A 23,819-nucleotide genomic window follows, 5' to 3' on the forward strand; every position below is an offset into this window, starting at 1 on the left:
GGGCGCGGGTTAAACAACGCCTCAGGTTGAGCCCGGGCGCAGGAGGGGAGAAACTCGACTCCTCCCAGGCAGGAAGAGCGGGAACGTCACCTTTAGGGGAGGCTGCAGGGAATACGGTCTAAAAACAACCCTCTGCGTAGGGCCCGGGGGAGCTTGAGGTGGAAAATGGTGGAGGGAGTGGAAAAGGGCAGTTAGGAGGCTTTCCAGCCTGGCACTTCATCATGCACTTCAGTGGGGCCTTTTGACTTTCCAGAAGATATATTACTTAATTTTTAAAATGAGCATTAACTACGTCTTGTTGTTTGTACTTCCTCAGTCAGTAAGTGGTTCAACGCAAGGGCCCAGGCTGCAGTTTGGAAAACAGTTAAACCACGTCGATGAAATATCATCTGGTGGATTGCCACCTTGATAAAGAGAATACAGCCTTTTCATCAATGTGAAAAAAAAAAAAAGGCAAACACCCCAATTTTCAGGACCCGATTTCGTAGGAGAGGAGTAGCGAGTCATACTAGTGTCTCTCCTCCACCAAATCTCAGGAATACAAAATTTCAACGCCCATTCCCCTCATTATCAGTAAACATTTACTATAACAATTTTTCTGACTCTTTCTAGCATAATTCAAAGGCATAATATGCTTGAGCATGTAAGATGCACAATTTTTAGGTAGGAAAACATGTAACTGTCCAAGACTGTGTGATTCTCACAGATTGTAGCATTGTGCTTAGCAGGACAGGGATTAGTAACATTTTGTACTGATGTCATTAGCATACTTATGGTATATGCACCCTCTTAGAATACATCCATACAACTCACTGAAACAAAGCATTCTTTCTCCAAAGGCTTCATAATTTACAGAAAACTAAACCAGTGTGCAAGAAATTATGCAGTAGGCATCTGAAATGGCACTTGCTGACAGCCCACTGAATGATTAGCATCTCTAGTTTCTGCTCCTGCTTATTAATTCTTAATCTCAAACAACTGATGCTGGAGGCAGCTGGCTACTGTGCAGCTGCTGGACTTGGAAAGTTTTTCCTGGCTCCTTTCTTTTCAGCACCTGTCCCTCTGCAGAGCTGCTTTGTTTTGACCATGTGTGCTCTCAGCTCCTACTTAAGCCCAAGCGGGTTTGAAGAATCAGTTGCAGATCTCACCCCCAAACCAACAAGCGTCTGGCCCCTCATACTCTCTGCAGGAGGGGCAGCATGGGTGCAGAGGGTAGCATCATTCATCTTACACTACAGACTAGCTATTGCAGCCTTTCCCAAACACATTTGAACCCCCAGGCTCAAGAAGGCCTAAATGAACGGAATTGCCTCACTTTCTTCATCAGTACTTAGTTAATAAATTATTATATAGAAAGTAGGCACCATTCAAGCTTTAAAAATAAATTAGAGGCAAATCCTTTCCCTCTGTTTGAAAAACCAGCAACAGGTCTTTATCCCTAGGAGATGACCCCCTATTTTGGAAACCGAGGGCATGCACACAGGCTGGAAGCTGGCAGGATTTGGGACTTCAGAGTCAGTGATTGCATTTCCCACTGAAAACGTCTGGCCACTGATCAGCACCCCAGCTGTCTTAGATTCTGTGCCAAAGCACCTCTCTTTGTGCACTGCCAGGGAGGTGAAACTCAGCCCTGAGGATTCTAGGATCAAGCATCTAAAATTAAGGGGTTGCAATTTACATCTCAAGCCATTCAAATCCTTTCTGGGAATCTAATTTCAATCTGCCATGACAGTTGATAGCTACAGGGATTAAATAATGGAAAGATAAAATATAATTTTATCTTTAATTTATTTTATAAAGAAGACTCATATGTAATCTCATAACAAATCATTTGTAACTCATGTCCAAGACAAAGTTTAAATTCTTTTAGCATTAACAGTGCACTATAAATGTCAGTATCCCCATAAAAGTATTCAGGTAGCAAAACTTACTGTCTTGGAACTGTACATCAGGGAGGAAATGAAAACCTGCCCCAAAAAAATCCCACACATAGATCAAGCACAAAGTAAATATCGCAACCTTTTTTTCTGTTAGTAGGGAATGTAATATAAACCAGTACTTTTCATAGTAACATTAATTTAAACACCTTAACTCCTCATTTACAGGTCTGTTACATGCACCAATTCCTTAATAAATTTGTGTAGTACAAATGCAACTTGCATACCATTAGCTAGGTCCTTTAATTTCTATACATGTGTGGCCATAACAATCTGCCTAACCATGGAAAACAACATACCAGTTAACTGCACAGACTGGAACCATGCCCAGTCACCACTGCCAGATCCACCCTCAGCGGCTCAGAGAATGGCACATATCTTTTTGTCTAGTTCCAGACAAGGTAACTGGTGCTATTAATGGAGAAACTTTAACCTTGAATTGTTAAAAACCAAACAATAATAATAATGAAAAAAAACTAACAGAAAATCTTTCTAGGCATGTACTTCAACAGATAATGGAAGAAAATAGAGTACAGTACAATCATGCTAGGTGACATTTAGGCTTCAATCAAAAAAATTTTTTTAAAACTTGAGGACTACGATTTTGGCTATTGAATTACAAGATTTTTTTCCCCTCCCTAAACAGCTTAGGCTACCAATATCGAAATATATCCATAGATACATTGAATAATAAGTATATTAGGCTACTTTGGTGAACAGATCAGTGAGATGTTTTGATCACTACACTACAAGACAGTTCTGATAATCCTCAAACTAGTAGCTTTCTGACATTTAGAATAACATTCAAGTGAGTAAAACATGAAATGAATTATCTTATATTAGTAAAAGACAGTATATCCAAAAATCTATGATCTTCAAATGAAACGCCATACCTTGACAGATTAACATACATTCTTTTCTTTAAAGTAATATAGTTCATAAACAAGTGTAACAATGTTTATGTATTAACTATATTAATAATAAGCCTTAGATTCTATAAACAGTACTTACTGAAGATTCATACTTTTAATAAAATGCAGCCGACAGTCTCAACTTAAAACGTTTAAGGTGAAGTAATTTTTTCCCCTCAGTGTTCAAAGTACTCAGTACTTGTCATACACATTTTAGTTTTCCCGATGGATATATTTATTTTCATGCATCTTCTAGATAGATATCATCTATCCATTCATTTCTTATAGGATAAACATGAATAAGTTGTTGAAAAAAACACCTTTTTTTTTTTTTTAAATCCGAGATCCACACTGCTCCCCCCACCCCCCAAATTCTGAATCCCAAATAACTTATGGTAAAAATACAAATTCTGTTTTGGAAGAAAACATACAAAATATACACTGTGTAGTGTGTGCACCTAAATATCTTGATTGTCAAGTAGTGCAAGTTTCCACATTGACATATACACTTCTTTGTTTTTTGAGACAAGAGTTAGTTTCACTGATCTTTGTTGATCCCATTTCTTGCCATCTTTGGTAGTCTTTGTCCCTTCGTGTAAGCGTGGTACCAGAAGTGGAGAAACAAGACTAAAAACATAGAGCCATATAGCCAAATAATAAACATGAAAATTGGATACTGGTATGGACAATCATCCATGATGTAGATTTGTCCTATATGGCATGTAATCATAATAAACTGGACCTGCAGGAAAGAGGTGAAAAAAGAAAAATACTTTTAAAATAAATGACAAATACTTGCTACAGAAGTTTGAAAAGATTCAGCATAACTTGCACACAGGAAAACAGAGCATGTTTGGGAGGAGGCTTTTTAAAGTGACAGAGATGCACCTTTAGGCCCTCCCTCCCAAAAATGTTACTCCACTGAAAAACATTTTCACAGAGTAAAGCAAGAGAAGTCCTGGGACAAACTAATTACAAGCAGCACTGAGAAATCCATACTAGGAGAACGGGAGTCTGCCCTGGCTGGTTCAGAGAAGAATGAGCAGTGTTTGACCTGTGGCAAATGGGAGGCCCTTTTAGAAAAATTATGCAGAAAACTAAAAGAACTAGTATGAGACACTAAGGTCCACAGGTCCCCCAAAGAAATTTAATGGAGGATTTAAAAAAAAAGTAATAAATTTCCACATGAACTCCAAGTTAATAATCCACTGGTAGTGACGCCAAAACAAAAAGACTTTAAGTTATAAATATTCAAGCTAAATTGTTCAGAGTTACAAGTGGTTACACGAACTACTCTATTAACACCAGACCTGGTGCAAGCAGACAGCCATGGCTGCTTTTCCCTGCTGCCTTCCCTCCTCCATCAGCATCCGTGCTCAGAACAAACAAATTGTTTAGCCAGAAGCTGAATTTTGAGAATCCGGCTATTAAAAAAGCCAGGCATGAAAAAGCACCTAGAGCAGTAACCTTTTGAAAGTGATCTAATGCTGATAAAACACAATGTAATTACTGCAAGAGTGTTTTTTAATGCTCTGAGTTAAGGAAAGGAAAATTCTGTAAACTTATATTTTATGAAAGAGCAGATACGAAATGCTAAAGAAAAACTACTTTTCCCCTTTCCTCATTACTAGTCACGTGTTCTGTACATTAATTATGTTTTGTTGGTGTAAAATTACATTCTAATCATTTTTACACAGGCAATGAGTTTTATAAATACATTTACCAAGTACTGCATAACTGAAAAGCCCATGTGTCTAAATCTGTGATTACGGTGAATGCTGAAGTTAGCAGGTTTAAGCATATAACTGAGGGGAGCTCACAACTTTTGTTTCACTCAGTTAAAACACAAGTAAACCTTGTGCCAACTGCAAACTACACACATGAACGTATCTAAAAGTATAAATTTACTGCATGAAGCCTGTATTAGCCACAGTCAGTTTCCTGGGAGCTGTTTACGTCAAACAAAATTACTCACAAGTTGTATAGTTGTCATGTATTTTTTCCACCACAAATATTTGTGATAGGCTGGTCCCAAAGAACAGATTCCATAATAAGTGTACATGACAACATGGACAATACAGTTCAGCAAAGCATGAAATGTTCCCAAACCACCTGTAGAAAAAACAAAACATAGTAGTATTACTGCATGAGGTATTCAAAAAGCTACCTCAGGATCTAGTACTTCATTTTGGGTTGGGGTAGGAAAAAAAACACATACCACAAAACCTACAAACTTTGATTAACCCTCAAGGTGTTTAAGCTGAATTGGGTTAACACCAATTCTGAGGGATCGCATCAGTCTCCTTTCTCAGGAAAGGCTTATCTAAGCATTTCCAAAACAGCAATAAAACATAGCTGATCTAAATATATGTAAAAGGATTTAGTGGTATTTTTTGTTCTTTGGGTTCATTTTTTTATTAGTTTTTATTACAACATATACACGATGGAGATGCAGGAAATTTAGTAGAAATAATGTTCCTCCTGTTTTACACCTCTTTTCAGACATCATGATGAACTTTGCAAAGTTCTGGAGGATAAGTAATAACACTCTCCCCAGCACAGATTTCCAGATTCCCAAGGAAAGAATCACAGTTTTGGACAGTAACTTTTTGGAATCATGACCTAAGTGAGGGTCTCGCAAATCCATGGTCCATCTTGAAACCATACTTAGACTGAAAGGGAAATTTAAGGCCAAGTAGCCCCATCTGGGGAAAACTCACGACTAAAGCTGGTAAGATATGAACATTTCACAAAGCAAGTAAGAAAATACTTCCTTTTCCATTTAATAAACTATGGAGTTAGTCAACCCTTATCAAAGACATTTATTTTAAAGAACACAAGAAATTATAGGTAAAAAAGATCCAAAAAGTGGCAGACAGCAAAGTATTTTTAAGAAAAATATGAACATGAAAACACTGAGCATTAGGAAGAAAACAAGATGACGTAGAAGCAGAGGTTTAGTGAGGGGAAGAAAAGCCAACTTCCTATTAAGAATCATTCAAGTTAAAAATAAAACTTATTTTGTGATCTTAGTAGTTCACACATCTTCCAGCTCGACAGATTATAACTCCTCCAGCTGTGACTGCAAACTTTCTTTGAAACTTAGCTATTTGTATTTTTAAAAATAATTTGAGTGTTCTTACAGTTCAAATGTACATACTTTTTTTGGCTTGCACAGTGAATAGTCAAAAGAAAAAAACAACCTAATCAGCAGTACAAAAATATGCTCCAAAAAGCAACATGATACATAAGCACCATTTTACAATTTCATGGCAATATCAGATCAGAGAAAAATCTCCATTCAGAGCTGTTGGTTTTTTGTTTTGTTTTTTTTTCAAACAAGTTGAAAACTTGATCAATGCCACTATTTAGAAGGACAGTGATGAAACCAAATACAAGATAATCATAAGCAGGACTGAAATTCTTGGAAAAAAAATTTAAGTTATCAAACAGAATTATATTTGGAAAGATTAGTACAAAGATAAGCAATAGAGTTGTAGGAATAAACACAGCTCTGCATCAATACGAGAAACTATTATTAGCAGAGGACAAAACAGTTCTTGCACACTTTGCTGGAAGTATTTGTCGAATTATCACATGGGAAATTTGAATCTGACGCAAAATCAGAAGCCTGTAGCTGGTATACAGATCTGATGTCCAGATAAAAGGCAGAAAGTTAATCAACTATAAATGGAAACTTTTCAAGGTTGAAGAGGAGGGACTGTTAGTTGCTGGGTTGTGGGGTTTTTTTAGTTGCAGTTGGTTTGCCCTTTTTTTTTTTTTTGCAAATCTATAAAGCACACTGAACTATATGCTGAGAAAACTACTCACAATTTCATCATAAACTTAAAATACCAGTTACTCAGCAACGTTTAACCAAGACATTATGAAGACACCAAAACACCAGCTTCTTAATAACAGAAACTCAACAAATACAGCAGAAGGACATCCTTTTATACACCAGGAAAATCTGCACACTGAACATGTTCAAAAGATCTCATCTATGAATCTTCTGGACTGCTTCCAGGTTTTGTTTTTGTATTCATAAAACAGACACTAACAGATCAGATTTAATAAGCAATGGTTGTCTTCATCAATTCATCACCAATTTTCTGGGAGGAAAAAAAAAAATGTGCCAGAGAACATGAGTGAAGAAACATGTACAAACTAAACTGATTTCTTAGTAGAAACTCCTAAAAGAACATTCACCACTACCACTTCCAGAGATGGAATACTAAATGACAGCATTTCTCCACTCCGTGCTTATCAGGCTATTCTCATGGCAAGCTGTACTTATTAGCGGTGCACACCAATAATGTAGCATAGGAAGATGCATGCATAGACATACAGAGCAGGAAAGGAGAAAGTGAAGGTAAGCTAGAAGTAGACAAAAACTTTAAATTCAGCACAATTCAAATAATTTTCTGAAGTAAGGTCCAGAAAATATTTCTGTAGTTTTGTGAAAGCCAAAGTATTAGATGCAAATAAACCTCAATTATTCTACCTAAAGCCAGTAAAAATGACTGCAAAAAAAAAGCCTGAAAAATTTCTTAAACAGGAAAAAACAACATTAGAACACAGTCCTCCCTTCCAACTCAGTTCTTACATTTCAGGGGGACAAATGGCTTTGAAGTTGTTTCAATAGGTATCTGCCTCATGTGCCTTCCCTAGCACTTTTGATTTTACAGTTACATCTCTTTATCATGTAATAATGCTCTTTGCTTATATACAGCTCCCTCCTTTGAACCTTTTTTGCCCTGCAAGAAACCAACACTGCACAAAATGCTGTCAAGTAGGAAAAATGAGAACTCCCCACCCATTTAAGTAATTATGGTGATCTCAGATGTTCCATGAAATACTGCTGACATCTAAATTTAAAAAAACAATGATGTTTGCAAGATTTTTAATTCTGTTCTTTAAATATTTTTGTCTAGCATAGTTAACTTTTACTACCAGAAGGTATGTTCAACTTCAACTCTCTCTCCACTACCTGCAGCAAATTTGACTCCAAACCACCAGGTCCATGGCATGATGGAATGATGAAAGACATGCAGGAATGTAACTTGGTTGTTTTTCTTACGCAGCACAAAAAATATCTGAAACAGATTTTCAATGAACAGAATGTTACATGAGATAATCAAGCCCAACATACTTACAGAAAACTGTATGCATCAGTGCTGGTTGCTCACTACTATAAATTTAAAAATTCTTCACAGCTGCAGTCTTGGGAGAAGAAGGGAAGCTGAGGCTCTGGATATGCAGGCTAGTTTTCAAAAAAAATGAAACCAGTATGTAAAATCCACCTGTGGAGCCTCAAAAGCCAGGGCAAGCTTTGAAAGCAAAGGTCCAAGATTGAGCCATCACCTACATGTGCAACAGACAGTGTAAGATGGACTTGCTTAGATTGAGAAGTATCTAGAAGCACCAGATTTTAAGTCCCCTGGACTACTAAGGCAAGGCCATTTGAGAAGATTAACCAGAGGACTAGCAACAGACAGAGACAGTAGAAAATACTAAGTTAGAGAAATAGCACTTTATTATGAACACTGACTTAGCTACCCTTGGAAAAGGGCAAAATTGGACAGAAAATACATAGGCATTCATAATCAATATTGACTGGCCACTTTTTAAAGGACAGACATTGAGGGAAGTGTTGAGGTAAGTGTTAAGGGAACAGAGAACAAGAAAACCATAAGGAGAAGTCAGGTCATGCAAAGGGTAGTATCAGATGACAAGCAAAGGAACACAGAAGAAAAGAAGTCTGGCGTGCCAGGGAAAACATTTGGAAACAGCTGACTTAAATACAGCAAAATTACTTTTGCAATAAAACCAAAAACCTGCTGAGAAACAGATACCTGATTGGTTGGATTCAAACAAAACACTTTTTTTTTTTAAAAAAGAATTTTTCAGGCCTAGGACTAATTAAAAAGGAGCAGGCTAACTAATGAGTAGTAAAGGTAAATAAGAGACTAAACTTGTCAAGCTTTTCCAGCTTTAGCATTCCTGGACCTTCCATTGCCATTCCATTTGGCTCAGTCAGTAAGATGTTCCAGTGTTGAATCATGAGTATCTGCAGATGAAAGCTAGATGGCTAACTTTGCTTGCAGGGTGTAGAACATCCTAACTACTCATGAGTCAGCTCCTGAATCACCACTATTGCGCCCCACACAGCAAGGCAAATGAAATCACAGCCGATTCCAACAGTCAGAAGCTGGCTGGAGAATAGCTAAAGCACTGCTGCTGGGTGTCAGTCTTGGAAGGAAGGGAAGACAGACGGCTGCTGGTGGTTAGTGAGGTCTGCATTCTGCTTCAATGCATCACTGCTCAGACTTTCTTTGAAACAAGTTAGAGAGCCTTCCTGATATCGAACACATCTATAGTGACCACGAAGGCAAGGGAACTTAGAGGATGTAGGTACGGCAATTTATGCTGTATTCAGAGCTGCTGATGCAAACATTCTGGATGTGGAAGATAAAATCTGAAGATGACATGGGAAAAAAATTCAACATGATCAACACCATGTTTTATCTGCAGTGTGGAGAAAAGCATTGCCATAGCACAACAGGTTAGCGTACTCAGCTGTTAAGACAAGTTGTCAGGACTTCCTAAATTTTTAAAGGTGTGTTCCCTCATTAGCATTTTTTCCCTGATAATAAAGGAATGACAGTGTAAATGGACAAAAAGACAAGAAGAGATAATAAGGGTAAACACCTTGATGGTATTCCAATAACTGAAGATTGGAGGGCTAAATAAAGAGCAATTTATGCTCTCAGCCCCCAACAGCACCGGTTCTTCTCCTGTGAAAAGGAAACATCACTACTTTTTTTTTTAGGCTACAAATACTTTTTATTAGGCTACAAATACTTACAGTGTCTAATAATTCAATGAACTTGGAAAAGTAGTACAGCCAACAAGTTCGTACCATCTGCAAGAGCAAAAAGCAGAAACTGTCAAATCATAATAATCACACATAAAACTAAGCAGCTGCAGGAAAAATAAGTAACTATATAAAAAAAGTATTGGGACAAGTAAGTGGTGTCGCAATGTTGACAGAAATATTGAAAATTAAGTCTTGATTGTTTGGGGTTGTTTTTTTTTTTTAAACAGGAGGAAATAATTTTGAAACCAAGAAGAACAGGGCAACAAATACGTTGTCTCTTTTTTTTCCCCAAGCAATCAACTCTCCAGTTAACTCACATGCTCTACATTATGCAAGAGGGCATTTCCATTTAGTGCATTCCACTCTACAGCAGTGCATTTGGTTGTTCAAAAAGCATTTCCAAAAATAAAGTCAGTGTAGCATGACAATTCAGCTTTGCTTTTAGCAACTTACTCTTAGAGCTGTAGGTGACCTCGAGTAGTCAACAATATCACACCGGAATGAGTACCCTGTGGCCCAACCCGACATAAGAAACTGGAGCAAAGAAAAAGGAAAGGGCAAAGATTTACTTTATGTCTTTTGAAAAATTCATTAATTTTGGATTACTTTTGCAATCAGCAAGCAGGAGGGGAAAACAATATTAAAAACTTGTTGAATCAGCAACCTTGTCAATCATCCACCTCTGTGTGGGCCATAAAATCCTCTGCTGTTGCAGATTAATGAATTTTTAGTTCCAGGACCACACCTACAGACAAGAACTTTCTTCCTACACCCATTACCTCAGCATTAGTAACCAAAGAGGAGAAACAGCTGCATCTCAAAACCAATGTTAGAAAAGCAACTTACTGTGTAAATCAGACCACAAAACTGAATCAAACATTTTGAAATTTTTTGTAAATTGCTATCACGGCCAAATGTCTTAATACTGAAAAGAAACCAGGACAACATTTTAATACTGAAAGAAAACCATCACAACAGAAAAATATGGCTTAGTATTGTTAAAGACAAGAAAAGTATCAATATGTACTATATTTTTAGTAACCTAGTTTCTAAAATTTTGCTTAATTAAACTGCATGATTCAATGAGTCTTTCAGTGAGAGGAGGGATAAGAAGCTGGGGTTTTACAGTCAAGAGCACAGCATAACCAAAGGACTCTATGTAACAAATATAATTTAATCTTTTATCTTGGAATATATTAAAGCTCAGACAAGAGCAACATTGTTAATATTACACTTGGCTCACTGCCGCACCACCCACTAGGACTACTGCATCTTATATCTATTTATGAAGTGCTTCTCATCCATTGATCATCATCATCCACAACAGGAGGTTCAGCTCTCCTCACAGATTGAGGGGTTTAGTCTGTGACTGCAATAGAGGTTAAACTTCTTAAAAGAATCAGTTGCTTAAATAAAACAAGATTTGAAACACCACCAAGACATCACAATCCTTAAGCACCCACCCAATGGCTTGGATCCAAAGTGGGAAAGAATCGGCTTTTTGCTGGGAGCCAGACAATAGCAGAGATTCAATCTGTTACACTCAATCCATGCATTCTTTCATTAAATTGTAACACGGAATTCTTGACAGCAGATTAATTGGGTAACAGAAGTTTAGGGTTTTTTGTTGTTGTTGTTTCTGAGGGTTATAACTAAAACCAAACTTATCACTAAATCACAAAAGGAAGTTTGGTGATTTTTCAAATCAAAGAGTAAATAATAAATGTGTGCATCTTGCCCACAACACAGAGCTTTCCACCCTACAGTCATGACACAGTAGCTGCTGCTGCAGTGCCTGTAGAGTGCTGTTAAAAGAAAAAAGTCAGGCAGTTCACTGTAACTCATGATGAAATTTCTGCAAATTGAGCTGAAAGAAAGGTATCCTGCCAATTTGGCATGACAATCTGGCAACTTTTCATTAACAGTTTGCCACACCTAAAATAGCCACATAGCCAGATTTAACAAAAAAAGGGTCAGTACTAGCATAGTGATGTTTCACTAAGCAAATGTACACGGCTATCATTTACACAATGCTACTGTTAAATAGCTACACTTTAAAAAAAAACACAGCACCAAACAACAACAACAAAAAAAATCAAACAAAACCCCAAAACAATAGATATTATCTATCTTAAGGCTTAAAAGCTGGTTCTAAATTAAAACTTCTACTTAGTCTATCGCATTCATGGTTACAGATTTTTAGGTCATTCAACCCTTAACCCTACGCAACTCATCAGGCTTTCCCATTTTGAAAGTCTAACATTTACTTGAGCTAAGAAATACAGCAAAATCTCAACATTCCTATTGAGAAAAAGAGCATTTACCATTTCTGGGAGGGGAGAAAAAAAAAAAATCTCAATGCTAAATTTTTTCATGTTGGTTTTGTTGTTCTTTTTTTTTTTCTTTTACTGGTGAGGATCCCCAGATTACATATTGTTATCTTCTGCCTTTAAAAGGCAGATCTAACTGAAGATTATTCTATAGTAAACATACTCCACACAGTGTGTGAAACATCAGTATTGACTATCACATAGTAAGACAGAAACAATTACAAAAGACTAAGAAAAAGATGTAGTCTGGTTTAGCTGCCAGAGCCTGGGGAATTTCAGTAAGTTATAAGGATTTTTGATTTTGTAAATTATACATAATTACACATAGAATATTTTACAGTCTGTCTGTCTAGGTATGAATTATTCCCTTTTTTCAAGTATCAGCTCAATCAGTTTAGCATATTGCTTGGAGAAATGTAACTAAAACAATCAGAATAACAGTTTTTTGAGAATTGCATAATAGGAATTATATTAATGCATTTATTAATAGTTAGCAAGAGTTAGCAAAAGTTAGATACAAAACATATAAATATGTTAAAAATAAAAGTAGTACTTACTTCATAAGTCATATATATAGAGAGAGCTACCACACTAAAATTGTAAAATGCCATTATCTGCCTGAGTTCAAAAGGTTTTTTATTTTCCATGAGTCTGGGTCCCAAGGAAGTGACAAAATAAATGTAGGTTCCAATGATAAAGGTTGTTGGAAAAGGTGAAGACATGAGCGGCCAGCCTTCCAGTCTTGGATCTAGAGGAGAGGGGGGGAAGGGGGGGGGAACAGAAAAGAAACCTGATCTTTCCAGTACTTATTAAATACTAAATGGCTTATTAAATAAATGACTTATTAAATAAAATGGCTACAGAAAGGTACTTAATTCTTAACCCTTTAGGTTTTGCTGTCACTGATCACGTTTCAGACTCCATTCACCTCAAATCTATACCAACTGGATAACATGATTTAGCACCTGTAGGATTCAATGCTTCTTTGTGCATTTATTCTTCACAGATAACGAAGAGGAGACACATAAGAAACCTGATTTTCAGTCTAGAGCTCTCTTCCATGAAAAGTCCACATTTTCACACATGAACAGGACTCTCAGGGCAGCACAGGAAGGCAACGCACGAGTAGGTCACCGAAGCTGCATTTCTATCTGAGACTTCATTCTTCTGGAAAAGCATGAACCTTATTTCACAAGCTCAAGTCACAGATGGTGACTAGCCCCACTTTTCCAGGTTCTTGAGCTTTATAAGCAGTACTGCATTAGATGTAGTAAGTATGGGGATTTTAATGTTAGACAACCTTCTGTCCCATCAGTTGGTGCTTATAGCTTAGCACATGAGGCTTCTGCCTATTCAGTCCATACATGTCACCACTTTCACAGCAGCACAGAACACACTTTCATATTACAAGCCTCCAAATGGCAGAAGTGTTGCAAGTTCCCCTCCAGTTATCCCAGAGAGAAGTATTGCAGAGTCCTTCTCCTACGCACACACTGCTCCCACTCACTCTCCCAGCAGCTGAGGCTGGCGCGCGCTCCTTCTGAGCTTCACCATGATCCCACTGCACCTTTCTGTGCTTCATCACTGAGCTCACCAAAGACTTCAACATTTCTCCATAAGCAGGAGAACTGACATGAATTTCATGTATTTTTTAAAAATATGTATTTCTCTAATTTCTATAATTTGACTTCTGGAAGATTCATTTCTGAATGATCCCAAACTTAACTCCTGACTCAGTAAATTGCTGCTTTCATGGTTTGATGCTGTATTTTGGGGGTGAAACTACACTACTGCAGTTCTTGTTAAGTGCTTAGTTCATCATCAAATGTCTTAAGTCAGTGATTTTCAACCCATAGCATTCAAACAACATATCACCCCTGAGACCCTCTGATGTTGCTTACAGCCACTGGAAGTTTTAAAACAGATTGAGGAGGAAAGCACATTATAATGCTGCTCAGAGCCTATAATGTGCCCTGTGCTGGTGCCCACAGACCAACAAGGATTGTGAACCACAACAGTGGGCACCTGTATGTGTTGCACTGCAAAAGAATCACCAGCACTTCACAACTGACTGCTTTTTCTGCATCCACCCCTTGCACTGATGCTACCAAAACTTTCCCATTGGTCTTCCCAGCCAGATCCTGAGAAAACCATGTCCAGACACTGGCAGTACACTACAAGATGCCAAATACAAGTACTGGTAGGAGGGAGACAAGGAACTCAAATTCTGAAGTCATGGACACTGCAGCAGAAATGCTGTGTCACCCAGCTCCATCCTAATCCACTTCACTCCATGAGTTATACTGATAAAACTCCCTTTTCACTTGCATGTGGTTCTACCAAATGAGAAAAATGGTTCTCAGCTATACTGGAAAAAATAAATTAGTAATTTTATTGATCAAACCTGAACTGCTTCTCAAGTTTTTGCCCAGGAATCTGGTAATCCCTGTCACTATGTGCCTACCGTGGTGAGGAACACTCAGGGGTACCACTGAAACAGATGGGTTTTAATCCCAAACTTGAGATCTTCCTGTCATTTCTTGGTAAGCATGCAGAACCGCAGAACAACATTAAAGCAAAGCGTGTTTAAAATCCTCATACCAGGTGCAACAAGAGGCTAACATTCCTTTTAAAAACAGAAGTGTGACAGAGTATTCTGAGGATTAATTTCAAGAGTTATTTTTCAAGATACTATAACTTACCAGGGTTTTTATTTCTTTTACTTTGCAAAAGCAAAATACAGTAACACCATACACCTAGCTCAATTAACTGACAAAATACCATTGTTCAGTAATGAAAAAGATTTAAAGCCTTATGTTCAGTAGCACAAGAAAAACAAACTATATTTTCCCACACGCCAGAAATTCTTACAGAAGAATCACTGTCTGCACTTTATTTAGTCTGAGGTTATAACCATAAACTAGCTCAGTTTTGCTTTCTTTTCTTTTTTAAAAAGCAGAAATAGTCTGGTTCTTTATGGTTAAAAATGTCAGTATGTAACCTCACAAGTCTTAAAAACATTTACAAGAAAACAAAGCTACTTTAAGTTGATAAACAGTACACCTAGAATAGCTACACATTGCTATTCAAAATTATTGAAAGTTAATAAGTTTTACATTTAAATGACTCACCAGCATCTTTAATCCATTCATCATACAGTAGTACAGCCTTTGATGTCAGATTGCTAAAGGCCATTTTCACTTGATTAAAATTTTATGATGCTGCCTGCAGGAAAACAAAGCAAAACAGAAATACGGATTTTTATAATTAATCAAATAAAGGTCAGTAAAGCATTTTAGAAAATATTTTCATGAAAAAGAATGGTAAAATATAGAAAGGGCTAACAAGCACCACGTGTGAAATACAGATCAGGGAGCATTAACTGACCACATCACACTATGCCTGATGCTAATTTATAGCTGAGCTGTTATGCTCAACAATATGATTTTGTAATCTCTACATACCAAACAAGGTGCCTTTATGCCATAAAGTGTTATCTCAAGAAACCATACTGTGGTTAACCGTTACAGTTAAGGAGAAAATATAAATAAAGAGCAGCTGCTTTAATTAATTTTATTGCCATCTCCACTTAAAGCCCAAGTCACTGATATGTGAAGAAGTTCAGCTTTGCAACATTTACTCCCAAAAACTTCAATTTTTCTAACTGAGAAGTATTTCTAAGGTAGGTAGGAAGGAGAAAAGGTGCCAATACGTCTGCATACTCCTTTTAAACACAATAATTAGCTATGTTATAATTAGTATGCAAATCACACTCTGATGAATCAACTGTTTCCACATCAGGATCATGAAGCGTCATAGTACCACCGGTAATACCATTAACTCACAAAAATTATCCAGCACATCCAGTTTGTATGCAGCACCACCCACATATGTAAAACTCTTCAAAGAAATACGCTTATATGAATACTGATTTTTGCTTCAAAATCAAGTACTCATCAGCCCTTCCCTTGCCTCATTCCCCCCAAGAAAATACTTTTTTAAAAATCCCAACATATTTGAAGGGTTCCTCTCCTATTCCCACTCAGTGTCTCACTTTGCCATGCGATTTCTCTCCACACCCCTGTGCAGTCTTCTTCACACTGTGCTCACTGTTGTTAGTCCAGGCTGCAGTGCACCTTGATAACCAGCTCCCCTCCTCTGGCTGCCCCTGTGTGTCTCCTCCAGGTGAAGCAAGCTGTGGGTTTGGAGACCTAGTTCTGCCCTCGTGATGGTAATGCATCTTTCTCCTCAGATCCCCCCCCACTATCGTCTTCCTATTTGCCCTCACCTTAACTCTCCTGCAAAATAATTTCACCCTTATCTCCACTTCTATAAGTACCTCCCATTCAACGCCATTTCACAGGAGTTTTTAGGCAGCTCAAAGTACACTACACACACCCTTCATCACAAGATGCAACACAGCCTGCCTCCATCAGAGTTCATCTCATCTACTTCTTCCCAGTTCTCATTTTGCTACCCACCTGTTTTTTTGCTTGCACTTCTGTCCTGTGTGTCTGTACATCTGAAACCACCATGAATTTCTTGTTCAGAGAATATTCCCTCTGCAAGTCTCTTTAAAGTTCACATTTTCCAGAAATACCATTCTCCAGCATCAGCATTCCCCAATGCAATGTCACTGCCTTTATGCTGACCATTTTCATATGCCTTATGTTCATATTACAACGTTTGCTACAAAGCTCTATGTTTATAAAGGTGCTGGCAAAATCTGAAGGAGCAGAGGACATCCTCTTCCTTTTCTAATGGAAACTTGAGTGGCCCTCTTCCTTTTGGCAATAGCAATCACACAAGAGAAAAGGACTTTAAGGTCAGAGAAAAATTATAATTAACCCTGCCATCTCGCTTTGCAAGATAAACCATGGATATATCAAATGTTTTAGACCCAACCCTGTCTTGAACATGAGGTACCTCAGATTGTCTGACTATGGCAACCAGGCAACTCAGCTGTAAGTGACTGCTGCCGGAGGGAAGTGCTAAAAATCTGTATTTTATGGATATTTATTTTATTAAAATAGATTGATTACAATAAGTTATCCTTAAAATCCAGTATTCTGCCCATTTCAGTCTCACGAGAGCAGTCTATCAAGAGGCAAGTCATGGCAAACATGTCATGTTCAGCAGCTATAACAATATTCTACCAAAGCCTACAGACACCTTGTGCACAGTATAGTTCAATATTTCAATAAAAATATAGTCACTGAATACAAATAATCACAATACATTTAATCAGCAATTCAACAAGAAAAACAGTTTGCTGATTTCATTGCCAGTTGGTCTTCCTGCTCTCAAGCGAATGAAGATATTACTGGAACTCAGATGGGCTAGCTCAATATGCTAACCAAAACCTATGTTAAACAAGTAAACTACTGCTTCAAAACATGTTCTCAAAAATCCAGAAAATTCTGTTTTGGATGCTGCCTCAAAATGAATTATTATTAATTACAGGTTTGAGGGTGTTGATTGACTTTTCCTCCCTCTTACAGTGCAAAGCTGTCATCCTGACAACTGCATCCTCACAAATACAGAATTCTTTACATTCATCCACTAGACTAGTCGACACTGCATTCATTTTGCATTAGGAGTCTGACAAACGCGCCACTGGTGTTTAAATAGCAGCCTTTACGTCTGGTAGGCATTGGGACCAAAAGCAAGCTTTTCATCTGGAACCAGACTCGATTTCCAATAGGCCACTTCTGCTCATAGTAGAAAGGCAGCAGATGACAAGAACGAATCCTCGTGTTTCCCAGCCCCTGCCATACTGATGGAGGGGCATTTGTCCCACCTCTCCTGACCCCAGCACTTGCAGCTCTTCTGCCTTTAAAACATTTCACAATAGCTAAGACAGTAGAGGCTTGTTCACAAGGGTTCTTTTCTGTTCATAACCCAGCAAGCGAGATATAACTGCACAGCAGCTGCTAAACTTATTCTGAAAGTTTTTGCAGTTTAGTTACTGTCCTTGAGAGAAGGATGTACCAGCCAGACAGCACACAGATGTACTGACTGTTTATTCTGAATCTAATGGCAAGCACAGTAAAATAAGTTAAAACTAAATATTCTAAGAGCAGTTATTTTCTTAACTAGCTACCTAGTTTTCCTTTGGAAGTCCATTTCTGTGTACAATTGTTTGAATTAATGTTAGGTTTTCAGAGGGTTTTTTTTGTTAACCACCTACAAGTAAGGTTAATGGCAGCAGGAAAAGTATTTTGACTTATCCTATTACTTCACACACAAATTCATATGTACAGGAAAATAATACAATCAAGGCTTGCTTTTTTTTTTTTAAAAAAAAAGAGGAGTAAAAAAACCTCATGTACCCATACACAAACAACTAGCTTGTGCTTCAGCAAAAAAGCAAAATATTTTTGAAAGACTACTTTAAAAAAAATTATAGTACAGCTGTATTGTTAAGAAGTAACCTGATAAAGCTTTGACCATAATACAATCTCCATAACATTTGGCAGTTTTTAAGTCTACAGGATTTATCCTCTAAATGTGAGACTGGAAATATTTGGCCTGAAGGGACAAAGACTTGGGGGCGGAGAAGGCCATTTGTTAAATCCACAGCTTTAGCTCTTCATGCTGTAAACTCATCTGCACATTAAGCATTTAGCCACAGTTCAATCAGGAAAACATACATTTAGTCTACATACCTGTTAATACCATACTTACAGTATCAGCACATTGGCATTTCCACTTTCTGCTTGTAACAAAATTAAAAAATGCAACTAAAATGCACTAACAGTAGGGAATTTTCTTTTTTAAAATAGAGTTTCTAGACTGTAGCAACCTCTCAAAATTATTGAAGTGACATTAGCAAACGACTTTTCAAAACTAGGTTATTTTAAATGACATATTAGAAGCAATTTACACAAATTTTAAAAAATGAAGTCATTTAAGTTCAGTCTGCCCAGCTTGAAAAAGTTCTAAAGAAGACACAGGTGGTCCTCTGAAGCACACGCATTTGGAAAAACAAGCACTGAAATCACCTCAAAAACATATGCAAGGTACTCTGCCTTAAAAAGAAATAAGCGCTATTTTTCTTCTTTTCTTTATACTTAAAATGTCAATGGAAGCATTATTGTGCACCTAGGTTCAAGCCAGCTGTGATAATATAATTTCTGAAGATACTTTTAAACAAGTGTGTCTTTACCATTTTAAAAATAGGGCGTGTAAGTAAAGGCAAATGAGGGAAAGGGCTGTGCTAAAAGAGCAAAGTCATTTGCTGGCCTCTGCTCCCCTGCAGCTCAGCAGACAGAGCCCACTAACTGCAGCTGAGTTAAGGCGTATGGGTAGGGAGAACCCATTTCAAATTGGACCATTACCTTTACTGGAGAGGTAAGGGTAGATGATAAGATCATTTTCACCAGCCAAAAATGCCACAAATACCACAGCAAACCATATGAGAATGCCTCACGATGACAAGTAGTAGGTAATAAGTTGTTGGAAGTGCTCAAGTTCTGTTAGCACATGAAACTATTAGTGATTCTTGTAATGGGAATTACTGGTATGCCTCAAACATTCCTTATTTTTAAATGAGAAGTTTCTCACATTCCTTTGCTTAACCCACATGAAAGATATTTGCCATTCTTGGTGCTTATTTATTCCCCCTACATAGTTTTTAAATATTAAAACAAATATCAACATTTGCTTTTAAACAGTAATTTTACAGCAAGTGTTTTATGTTGATGGCTACTGAACCAAACAAGCAAACGAAAGAACTTGACAGAAAACCAAGCGAAATGAAACAATCCAATGTAAGCTCTATCAGTCCAGAAAACAAGTTGTAAAAGTCAGTGGGAACTTGAAACACTTCGAAGCTAATTATTAGAAAGACGGACAAGTTACTTTTACAGGGACCTCTTAGCATAAGACTGGAGAATATGATGATACAGTACAAACTTCAACAGGATATTTTCCACCCAAGGCAGGTCCCAAAAGCGAAGGTTCTGGGGCATCAGCCCTGGCCTGGCAAGCACGTAACAACAGGTGGACCCTCCACCCCACAGAGCCCGTAGGAAGATGGGGAGACTCTGCAAGAAGAACTGACCCACGCAGATTTGATTTCAAAATGATATCTTAGGAAATGACAGTAATACCGGCTTACATATTCAGACACAATTATGAAACTTCCATGTTTCAGAATCACTTGGTGTACTGTTGTTAATTCTGCTCTTGAAGTTCAGAAGATAATTTAATCAGGATATTTCACAGATCATATCTTTAGCTTTACCTGGGAAATACCAGCTCTGCCCTTCCTATTTCCCAAGGCTGTGTGCTTACACAATTGCAGTTATTTTAACTACATTACTCCCTTATGCCATCTGGCAAACAAATACAAACTGCCTATTACATTACATGGATTACTCACCTATATTCTGCAACAAAGTTTTAAACTTTAGCTGGGTGTCACCTGTTACAGATTTCCATGAGAGGAGTTTCCATCACCTTCTCCATCCTTTTCGCCTTCTCTCAGCCACCCAGCCCATTTTTTGAAAGTTTAATCTCAAAGACAAGTTGGCTACATGCTGTTTATCATTAGGTGGCCTTCTCTTTTTCTTTGATAATATTGCTTGTAAACACTGTTCCTGTTAGATGGCAGTTCTGCCCAAGCGAGTGATAGAAGGCAGGCAAGGTCACTCTATGCAACAAGAGGTATTCAGAGAAATTTCCAAGTTTTGAGATACGTATTAGTTAGCTGTTACCTTGACTAAATTTCAAACTTTGTCTTTGAAGCCAGTCCATTTTAAAACACAAATCTTAACTGCTTAGAATGCATCAATAATCTCTGTGTATACATTTTAAAGCAGACAATGGGGAGTAAAGAGCAGATTTCAAAATAAATATAAATTCCTTTTTTTAAAAAGTGGGCATCCTAAAAACAGAGGAAAGAGGTTTAGAAACTATATTAAAAAATCTACTTGTAAAATTCCCCATTGGTAGTATTCGATAAAAGATCTCATACTTACCCTGTGTAGTCACCGTTACTGACATATTTACACAGGACCTGTTTATTTAATGCCTTGCTATTTAAACTAGCATGAAATCTGTTGTTCACCTACATGAATAAATCAGTCTGTAGGCAGCAGAACTAGTGAAAACATGTTTCATTTTACACTTTGTATTGGTTTTCTGCCAGACTAAGGGATTTCCCATTCTGATGCTGTCTAAAATAAAGACCGACTTGAACCTTGTTCCACACCTGCCTATAAATTGTTAAAGAACTGATACTGCAGACTTCACCGCAAGGGTGAACACTGAATAAGTCACAGCTGCTCACTGATCCAGCTGAAAGCTTAATCTTCTGAGAAAAAAAGTTATTTTTCAATCAACTCTGACCTGAAAAGCTGGACAGGCCTGAACGGGCAAAGGAAACATTGAGACACGTGAACTGGGATGCTGTAGTCAGGGAGAAAGGTGGGAGCAGCAGCCCTGTCATAGATCCCTTTAAGCTGACACTGAAATCATGTAGGGAGGACACAGGACCATCATGTACAGTCTTGTATAATTATAGACAACCATGTACTAGATCCATAGTCGAGAAGTTCACACACTGCACCTCAGCAAGTCATCACTCTATCCACTACAAGCCACAAGGGATGCACTACAAGACAAGAACTGAAGACACAAAATTTACATTGTGCTACCATAAGGAAGGAAAAGATCTGGCATCACCAATATCATAAATATCTTAAATGCATCACCTGGGGTTGCAGTGATGCCCGTGAAAGTGATGCTAGGGCCTGATGTCCCACATCACATCAAAAGACAGATCAAATACAACACTCCCTGCAACCATAGCCTGGAAGGAAGTTTCTTTACAAGTCTGAACTCAGTTATCAGTTTAACTCAAGTACAAGGAAGACTCTGGGCAGGCCTCTGAAAAGATTCCCAGTTTCCCTTGGGAAGTGAACACCACAGACATCAGTGTATCTTCCCCCAGTTTTCTTTCCCTGAATTCCCAGTGTTTCAGAGAAAGGCAGATACATAAGCAGAGGGAAAAGCTCCTAGAAATTGAACTTGTTATCGATGCTCCCTTGCCTTTACCAAAAACACTTTACTAGAGCATGTCAGCCATACTGCAACCAACTGGTCTCACTCTGCTGCAGTGGGTGGCTCCTGGACCCAGCTTAGGACAGAAGCTCTTCTCGCTGGCCCCCCAGTGTCTGACTTGCACTTGGCCCCTTTAAGTTTCATTCCAGCTCAGTGAGACCAGCTCACAAAATCACCTGGCCCTGCCTACACAGTGAGCCTGGTGGCATGTATCGCACGACCATTTTTACCTAGAAGCCAAAATAAGGTTCACCTATGATGCAATTATTTTTATTAATGCAACCTCATTTCCATTAGAAAATGATACATCATTACCCTTATCAAAGACCTTTGACAAGGTATTGGTTTAGTAATTGGGCCGTATCCGACTCAGGTTAATCTCCTTACCCAAAGGACTTAACAGATTCTCCTTTTTCCTCCTTGCTTAATATGTGACTAGAAAACTTTATACAGCATTTCAATTTTTCTTTCAAGCCAGATCAACTAAGTTTTCAGTCACTTTAAACAGGTTTTCACAAAATGAGAACCAGCAGCTAGACAAGAGTAACAATCTAGTATTTTCAGCTGCACTACACAATCATGCTAGCTCATACACTCAGTGTTCCCTGCTCACTCCTCTGTAAGTCAAAATCTTCATAACATGCTGAGTTTTTACCCATTCTGGGTTTTTTTTCCCCTCTACAGCAGGGACAGTTATGATAAATATATATGAGGATTATTTACAGCTGTGGCATTTGTATAGTGCGTAATACACATTGTTACTAACCAAGCAAACCAGAATATAAAACTGTAAAGAAATAGAGGGGTAAGGAATGGTATTTACCTGCTCTGCAGAGATAGCACAGCCGGGGGGTTTTTAACCTGCTAAGAAAGTATTTTAAGACACAGTTTATAGGTGAGGTCTAAAAAGGCAGAGGGAGTGCAAGTGCTAAGTACTTTAATTTAGAGGGATCAAAGATGTCTGATGACGGCAAAAGTTTGCATTTTAGGAGACGGACTTTGAACGGGCTTTGTAGACATCCACAAAATAGGACTAGTGACGTTTAATGTCTTCTCATTGTGGTGATGAAGATTGCTTGGTTTAAGTACACACTGTAGTTATTTGAATGCTTTGATAAGACTCTTCAACTTACTACCAGACACCCCTTTTAACCTGAAGCATATGCAATGAAGATAAGAGCATCCTCATATCAGTTGTCAATACACCTTCCCAGTATACCCCGCAAAGGGCAGGCCACAAGTGAAACAGAGACACAACTGACATTGCCAAGATTTGTGATAAGTCTAAAGCTCTCCCTTCACTGTGATACCATTACCCAAAGTGTGTATCATTCCTGAACCTCCAGGTAAGATAGCTTAGAACTGACTCCAGTTATGAGCACTATTGCTTGTATCTACCTGCCCGATTAAAGTTACTCATGCGAAAGCGACATGAGTGAGACCTTCAGCAAGCAAGCTGAGTCACCGAACTGGCTCCATCATATCATCTATCCTCATTAACAGTTAAGAGTTAATGTATATGAGCTAACTGCTTATGAGAATCTCATAAATCTAATTAATTACAATGGAAGCAATTGGCTACCAAGAACTGGTAAAGAACTTCGTTTGATTTTACCTATCACTTAATAGAGTAATGACGTAGATTGTCATTAAATAGTCGCTGGGGGGGGCACTCCATGCAAGGTAAACAAAA

At 37.9% G+C, this 23,819-nt stretch overlaps 1 protein-coding gene across 1 annotated transcript; it reads right to left on the reverse strand.

The window, feature by feature from the left end:
- Positions 1-1,794: 1,794 nt before the first annotated feature.
- ELOVL7 (ELOVL fatty acid elongase 7) lies at positions 1,795-15,283 on the reverse strand. Its single transcript, XM_074166182.1, has 7 exons — positions 15,190-15,283; positions 12,616-12,806; positions 10,182-10,262; positions 9,717-9,773; positions 7,839-7,944; positions 4,824-4,960; positions 1,795-3,590 (listed from the first exon to the last, which is right to left on the reverse strand). The coding sequence occupies exons 1-7, from the start codon at positions 15,251-15,253 to the stop codon at positions 3,387-3,389; spliced, it is 840 nt and encodes a 279-aa protein (XP_074022283.1). The 5' UTR covers positions 15,254-15,283; the 3' UTR covers positions 1,795-3,386.
- Between the last annotated feature and the right edge of the window lie 8,536 nt (positions 15,284-23,819).

Source organism: Numenius arquata, chromosome Z, assembly GCF_964106895.1.
Source record: "Numenius arquata chromosome Z, bNumArq3.hap1.1, whole genome shotgun sequence".
NCBI lineage: Eukaryota > Metazoa > Chordata > Aves > Charadriiformes > Scolopacidae > Numenius > Numenius arquata.